The following is an 8,498-nucleotide window of genomic DNA, read 5'->3' as shown; positions in this document are numbered from 1 at the left end:
AGATTTAAATATATCTTCCTGGATAGACAAGCAAGCAGACTTCATTAGCAAAGTTATTTCTCATGATGTCTTTCCATAGCAAGTGCTTTCTTTTTGTGTTCCTTAATTTTAATAGTTTATATAAAGTTAACTTTTCCTGAAAAAGAAATGACGTTCCATTAAAAAGGTTGCAGAAATCCCAAACTGAAAATGTTTTTAAAGTATTGAGAAACTTCTGTTACTACCAGGTTCTCCATCTTTAATTTTTCAGCATATTCAGCCATTCCATGTAGCCTCATTAAATACTTTTGTTTTTCCCCTTTGTATTACAATTGTTTTGTTTTCCCAGTTTCCTTTAAAGTTTTCATAGTAGAAGAGGCCTGGGATCTTGAAATATTGAATATTAATCAAAGTAGCTGGGTTTTGTTCTTTTTCTTTTCTGTAGAAGGGTATCTGAAAATTTTTTACAAATTTTATCTTGGAAATTAGTTTATTCATTATGTTTAATTTTAGGAAATGGTGCTCTTGCAGAACATTCTGAAAATGTGCATATTTCAGGAGTGTCAACTGGTAAGTCATTTTTTGTAATGTTTAAATTTCATGCATGACTTAAATGGTAAATATTGAAAGCCACCTGGTATCTTATGAAGAGATATTTGGCTATAAAAATTATTACTGCCTTTTGCAGCATGTAATAAGGAATGAAGGAACTGGAACATGGAAAAATTCTCATAAGATAAAATTGATACCTGCGTGCTCATGAACAGATTATGCCTTTCTAAATGGACTGCTTAATTACTTTTCCATACAAACATTGAAGTAAAAGAAAAGTTGGTTTAAGTTGAATTGATATTTTCTTTCCACAGAAAGTTTTGTGAAATGAAATTTATTGAAATGTAATTTTGGACACTGTTACTATCAAAGAATAACAAATCCAAAAATTATACATTTTGCTTGATTAGATTGAAGCTGTAACTGAAACTACTATTCACTTGACTGCACAGTTTCTTCAATAAAAAAAAGAAATTTGGAACTTAGGAAACTGAAAAATTGATAGATGCTGTAGAATACAGGGTATAGTGTGGACATGTTGTGCTTAAAGATTTGTTACAGTCATTGGCCAGCATTCTGTACCATGATCCTTGGCTATCTTGGGCTTTTATGTACCACCTTGGTCCTTATATATAACCCTGGGCCTTCCTGAACAATAACTGCCAGTTGCAGTGAGTTTTTGCTGTTGTGACATGGACATGTATCCACTACCAAGTAGACATTCCCAGAGATAAAAGGCCAGTGTATTAATGGTGTCAGACAGGCTGGAGGTGCTGTTTTGTACATCTGCTCTTACCAGTATCTTTGAATATACATACACTAGAGAATTGAGCCTCTGAGAACTGTTTTCTTAGGGGAAACTTCAAGTAGTCCCTAAGAACAAATTTCATTTCAAAATCCTGTGCTCAAAATGGATCCCAATGTGTAAAGCTTGCTTTCACTTGTGCTCTGCAAGACCAGTTTCCAGATTGGAAAATCTCACCCATGGTGTTTTATTGTAGTATAGTTTCAGCCATTTCATTTCTTATTTTATACGAACATAAACTCTTCTTAGGTAAGTATTAAGTGATCTTAGTCTCTGTCATACTATGCTATCTACTTTCTTTCTTTGCATGAACAATTATCACATTCTAATTATTGCTTTCTCATCTAGTTCTGCATCATCAAAAAAGTTATGATCTTTCAATGACAATGCACAAAGCTAAGCTATGAAGTTTTAAAAGACTAACTAGCTATCTAAATGCTTAAGGAATACAAACCTTGGCTTGTAATCTTTTTGGATAGGGACAGACATTATACATAAACAAAGTGATCAGAAACTGGTTTAAACCTGTAACGGAACAGATGTTCAGTGCACATAAACCGGTCTGAAAATGGTTGAAACTGGCTCAAGATAAACCTGGTTGAATGTAGTATCAGACTTAACTGATTTGGGTCAAACCGTTTTATGAAATGTCTGTCCCAGGCCCCGTCCTGGTTTCACTTAAACCAGTTTCCCAGCATCCCAGATGCCTGGCAGTCCTGGGCAGGGCTCTCTGCTCCACAGCAGAGCTGCACCCACCCCTCTGCTCCCTGGCTGGAGCTCAGCAGAGACTAGAGGCACAACAGTGGCTGCCTGGCTTCCCCTGCCCCCCCCCCCGCCTCTTGCTGCTCGCAGCTCAAGCAGGGATTCCCCCCCCCCGGCCCCTCCCTACCATCTCCTACAGCACAGACCATAGCCAGTGTGTGATATGCTAGCTAATGATGAGAGGTGTCTATGTAAGGCAGACAGGACAGTGTCCACTTAGGGCTTTTTGGAGCTAATCAACAGATCAGGTGGTTCTTTCATTGGCAAAAAGTTCTTTTAAAAGAGCTTGAACTAATGAGACAAGTTTTCATTTTCTTGATGGGCTGCTAAATGCTCTGTTATCAGCTCCCTGCTAGGCTGGTCAGGAGCAGTAAGGCAGGGGGGAACCCTTCCCTAATCAGAGTGTCTTGCTGGGGCCTGGCCACCCCCACTTCAGCTCAGCTCTGTGGAAGGGAAGGGAGGGCTATTCTAGCACCCCCTGGTGTCTAGCCTGATCCACTGCAGGCATGTGCCTGCATTTCTTCAGTCCAGAGAGGGGATGTCTGTACAGTTACAAACCAGTTCACCCTAGCCAGCTTAGACTAACCTGCAAAGATTGAATCAATTCTGGCTCAGGCTTTTTGAATGTCTGTCTCTAGCCTTCAAGTCTAACTTAACTGAGAATTGGGACACAGCAATAGACTTAGAAAGGTGATTGATGAGGGATTTAGAATGAAATGTCTATCTTGATGGACACTATCCTGCCCTCAGTATAAAACCACTATTACCCCTTAGTCTTTTTTAACAACAAGGAATGGCATGATATCCGGTACTTGGCTAGAGGTCTTCTTCATGTGTTCAGGGCCTAACCAGTCTCTTAATTTGGGGATAAACATGGAATTTTCACCCTTGTCAGCTTGGCAAAGACTGTGGTCTGCCATTCTTTGTAGTGTGAGGCACGTCCCCTTTCTAGGATCATTATTTCTATTTAACTTCACAAATTCTTTGCTCTTACAGTGGCAAGGCATTGGTAGTGCTTTTGCCGACCGCCCCAACTCCCCCATTTTTTACCTGTGGCTTTTTGTAGCGACACTTCTGTGTAGATTGCTTTGTGGTTATGATATGTTAGAGGAGCCTGGGAGGATAATCTGATGGATTCTTTGGACAAACAGTTGCTTGTAAATACAGGGACTGGATTTAATTGCTCCTATATTTCTATACCTGGAAATGTGTAACAAATTCATAAATTTTCCATATATAAAATATAATTATTTGGGAGTCACCTTATAATCAGGGTTGTCTTATATTTGAGTAAATATGGTATATATTGAGCTCCAGCTTAAAAGTAACTGGACTCTTCCCCACCACTCTGATTAGGAGACTGTTCCAAAACTTCACTGCTCAAAATTTTAGGAATCTTTTTCTAATGAATATCAGTCATATCTACTCTCTAGCATGAATGACTGGTGCCTCCCACGACTTGGGGGCACCATAGCAGTGAGCGGGGGCTGCCTGCAGCCGCTGGCAGCAATGGTGGCGGTGGGGGGGAGGTGGTGGGCGGCAAACAGACCACCCTCAGCCACTGTCTGCACTGTCAGCAGCAGTGAGTAGTAACTGCCCGCAGCCATCGGCGGCGAAGGGGGAGGCGGTAACTGCCCACAGAAGCTGGTGGTGGCTTCAGCAGCAGACAGTTTCAGGGAGGAGGGGCATGTGCCCCTGTCCACCCCTCCCCCCCCACGCGTCGCCTATGCTCTTTAGCTTTGTTTGCTAGACTTAAATCAAGCTCTTCTAGTCTTCTATCGTCTGATAGACTCTCTGTTTCTTTGATAATCCTTGTAGATCTTGTCTGCACATCTTCCTCTCTAAATTTCTTTCCTAAAAGTGGGTGACTAGAATAATACACAGTATTCCAGATAAGGCCTTACCATTGCCTGGTACAGTGGTTCCATAGCATCCTTCAAAGTGTCTTATGGCATCCCGGCTAAGAACCGCTGCACTAGTAATTCCTGTTTCTCCTGGACATAGCTTTTCTTGTGTATCCTATGATCTTTTCATAGCTTTAATTTGACTCCTTTACTCCAGTCATTTCTTTCTGTATTAACAGTACCTCCCAACTTTTTTGTCATATTTCATTATCTTACTCCTTTCTCTGTCAACCTCGTTAATGAAAGCATGAAGTAAGATTTGTCCCCAAACTGATCCTTGGGGAACTAGTAACCTCCATCCAACCTGATGCTTGCTCTTTCAGTACTAGTTCTGTCTTCTTTAGAAACATCCTTAGAATTCTACTGCTAATTGCTACCTTCCCTGGTTTTAATAATTTTTATATGGCCCCATATCAAATGCTTTACAAAAGTCTAGATAGGCAAAATCTACTTTACTTCTTTTGCCTAAAAAAGCAGCAGGTTAGTCTGGCACAGTCTGCCGTTGATAAGCCCAAGTTCCATTTCATCCTGTTTTTCACTCACTTCCAGCTCTGCTTATTCTTTCATTTTAGAAGTCATTTACAGGTTAGACCGGGGTGCTCAACCCCCAACTTGCAGGCCAGATGCAGCCCACAGAACTATGCCATCCAGCCCCTGGGGATCTCTATGATTTAGGAAATTTTGATGGCAGGGGAGCAGTGACAATTAATACTTTCACTCCCCACCCCCCATGCCAAATTCCTAAGCCCTACATGGCTAGATCTGGACTGGGCCAAGCCCCCTTCCCTGTGAAACTGGATCAGGGCCACACTGCTCCCCTGCCCAACTCTGCACAGATGGATTGGGTGGGCTCTGCCGTGCTTGCCCCACACACTGGATCCAGCTCACAGGCAGGCCAGACACCACTCATCCACCCTAGGATAAAAAGGTTGAACACCACTAAGTTATACCACCAGGCCTGTAATAGTCCAAATCACTCTTCCTCCCCCTTTCCCCCTGTATCCCATTCACTTAAATCTGTTTCTTACCCTCTTATTCCTAGCATTCTTTGTGGCGCTCTAGTTATGCACTTAGTTGTGCAACCCCTTTCATTCTGTTTGCTTGGGAGCTCCTTCACCCCAAAGAAATTCCAAGGCTCTCCCCTATCCAGCTCTGCTTCCTGAGCTGCTCAGTCCAGATGGCTTTCTTTGTTCATTTTATCAAAGTTTACTTTTTTTCAGTTTTAGATCTACCTTTGCTTATTCTTCTATTCAGTTTAAACAGAATTAGCTTGTAATGTTATGATGTAAGGTTATTTTCTATGACCAGCTCATCTGTGTCTTCATGACTTCCCAAAACAGCATCCCCCATTTTTGACTTTTGGACCATTTGGTGAAGAAATCTGAAATTTTTGGGAGCACTTGCTCTGCTTATAGTGCAGACAGTGGCTAATGGTATTAACTGTCCTCCTTAACTGTCCAGCATTTAGCTTGAAGCTGTTTTTCTACCTTAGGTGTAGGCAGGCATATAGTATCCTAAAGACGCTTTACTTGCACCTTTCCCTTAAATACTACCAAGACTTTCTGTACAATTGCCATTTTCTTAAATGTAGCAGTAATCCTTTCTGTTTCTGACTTAGATTTTATCACAACCTCGGTTCCTTGTTCTCCTTTCATTTTAAAACACTTTAACACCATTCAAATCTTTTACCCAGCTGTGTCTATGACTTTACTGAGTATGGGATAATACATACCTTATCTTCTTCTGGGTCACAGTTACAGCTTATTATTTTATCTCTCTAACTAATCTTCTGACTTTATTGTAAAGACAAATCCTTAATCCTCTCTCCTCCTGCCTTTCTGGAGTGCCTGCTTTCTCTAACATGCTTCTCATTGTAACCTTACTACTTTAGTTCTTGCTCTGTAAATTTAGCTTTGTTTCTTACCTATTTTGATATTAGAACTGATAGAATCATAGAAAAGTAGGGATAGAAGGGACCTCAGGAAGTCATCTAATCACCCCCTGCTCAAGGCTGGAGCATCCTTATTTGGAGTATCTCATGGAAGTGCTTGACTAATCTGTTTCTCAAACTCCGCAGGTTATAAGGTGCATTGCTCAAAAACACCAACAATTCTATAATGTCACAATTCAAGCAGGAGGATGAGGGCACTGTCAGTGTTCCACTGCTGCAAGCATTGTTAAAATACATTTGAGAGATCCAAGGAAGAGGATTATGCTCTGGCTACGAGAAAAGCAAAAAAAAAAACAACAACCCCCCCCCCAGTCTAATTTGGGGTAAAACTGCTTCCTGAACCCAAATGTGGCAATCTGTCTGGCCCTCAGTGGAGGGACAAGACCCAAGAAGAGCATCAGCATCTCTGTCAATCTCTAGTCTTCCTACAGTTTACACCCAGTGCTTCTGAAGAAAGCAACCCCTCACCCCACCGCATTGACACTAGCAGCAGGACAACTCCTAGACTTTTCTGTTACCACATTCTTCAGTTATTATACCAGTTGTGCATCTCTTCTTCATTCTCCTGCTGAGCATATTTCTCTTCAATATCTACCTGTCCCTGGGATGCAGGGTTCTTGTCATGATCTAGCATTGTGTGTGTGGGGAAGAGGGAGGGAGAGGTTATGGTTTCTGATTGTTTCCAGCTTCACAGCACACTCCAGGAATAGGGATGCACGGTCTGGTTCCTACACAACTTTGATATGCATTCAAACCAAATAGGCATGTAGCTGCATAGTCATTTCCTGAAGGATAAGCTACCATGGCTTAGCTTTCACTTTTCACAGTATAAGTGCTGCACAGAGGTAGTTACTGTGAAGATACTGACATAATACTGTAAAATCCTGTTCTCTCTTGTTCCCCCATAAATTGTTTGGCTGTCCATATCTAGTCACAAAAGAGAATGTTAAAAATAGCAATAGTAAAGATAAAAATAAGAAAAATACAGTGAATAAACATATCTGGATAAACCAAAAAAAAAGAGAAAGAAAAGATAATGGCAACATTACCCAGGCATCGTGAATGGTACCTTCTAGGGTAAGGAACCCCATTTACTATTCGCTTTATAAGAAGTTAGTAGTAACCGGTAGAAGAAACCTTGAAAAAGCTATTCAGCTCTTGTGAGAATGTATTCTTGTCCCATATTGTTGACTAACCTATCCAAAAATATGTTTTCCTTGCAGCCATCCCCTAACACAATTGTCAGCATTTCTCCCACTTCCTGTCCTTTCTCTGACTGTTTACTCCACTTTTGCTGCTCTTTTTATACCATATTTTTCTTTTCCACAGATATTCCAAGAGCTGCTTCATTTTTCTAAAAACATGACCTTTTCACTACCCTTTAAGCCCAATCAGTACCCTGGCTTGTCAGCCTTTTGAGAAAAAAAAATAGCTAAAGTTTTTCTTAATGCTGAAATGTTAATTAGAAAATGATTTCCCCATTTTATGAATTTACTTAATAAAAGTTATGTATGGTCAATTTAATTATTGATTCTGTTGCACTGTTTGACCTTGCATTTATTCTGTGTATTCATGAGCACATGAGGAAGCACACTCGGTGCTCTTCCCCAAGCCTTGCAAAAAGGCAACTACAATGCACAGCAATAGCAAGAATTAAACTGAAATGAACAAAGAAGCAGGGGAAGATGCACACAGAAAGAGGGAGGATTCCTAAGCATATTTTGGTTTACAGGAGCTCTATAAGACCTAAGCATCACCAAGGCACTAATAAAATGCATAATAAATATTTTCTATAAACAGTTTTGTTTTTTAAAAAGACATACAAACTAATGGCTGCTCTATCCAGAAATAGAATATGTTATACCTTAAGTCATTAAAAAAAGAAACACTGTTATTTTGTAGCCTTCAAACATTTATACCTGACCTGCCAATTTTCTGAAGCTATAAAGAAAAATACTGTCTTATCCCCAATTTCATATGTACAATTTAGGTAAAAATGGAACCTTTAAATGCACTGATGAAAGCAGAGCCCCAAGTGGACCTAAGTATATTTCTGTCTTTCTTCCCTGTCACTTGTCTATCATTCTCTTAAATCTCCATATTTTTCTTGTCTTTCAGTGCTATATTTTTCATATTCATTCATTCATTCATTTGTTCATCACTAGCCTCAACTCTTCCACTTGCACATCTTTCTCCCTGCCCCCTGGTGACACTAGAAGCAGCTATATTCATTATAGGGTGCTTGATTTATTTATTTATTTATTTTCTCCCTCACTAAAAACTAAGACACAACAGCTAATCTGATTGGGAGAATATGGAAAATAGTGCAAAATGCTGAGTATTTCACATAATGACTAAAAGCAATAACTAGTAGTGAAGATGAGTTATCAAAGATGTTGTCAGTTTCTTTCCTGTTTCCTTAGTTAATCATAACCCAATTAGCCTGTTTTGGAATTTTTCTGCTTTCTATTGTGTTTTTCTCCAATTCATCTTGTGGAGATACAGCTACCATTCACCAGCATTTCTGTGCAGTGTACTAGCTTGT

At 40.1% G+C, this 8,498-nt stretch overlaps 1 protein-coding gene across 1 annotated transcript in view; it reads left to right on the top strand.

Annotated features, from left to right (window-relative positions):
* Positions 1-492: 492 nt before the first annotated feature.
* Positions 493-8,498, top strand: part of LRP12 (LDL receptor related protein 12) — a gene marked incomplete at its 5' end in the record, with an annotated part of 37,040 nt that continues 29,034 nt past the window's right edge. Inside the window, one exon of the mRNA XM_006038231.3 lies at positions 493-549. Within this exon, the coding sequence (XP_006038293.1) occupies positions 493-549 (57 nt within the window). The remainder of the gene's footprint in view (positions 550-8,498) is intronic.

The sequence above is a fragment of the Alligator sinensis genome, unplaced genomic scaffold (genome assembly GCF_000455745.1).
Source record: "Alligator sinensis unplaced genomic scaffold, ASM45574v1 scaffold20_1, whole genome shotgun sequence".
In the NCBI taxonomy this organism is placed as follows: domain Eukaryota; kingdom Metazoa; phylum Chordata; order Crocodylia; family Alligatoridae; genus Alligator; species Alligator sinensis.
The sequence above is the reverse complement of the archived record's forward strand: the minus strand, read 5'-3'. Positions and strand labels throughout refer to the sequence as shown.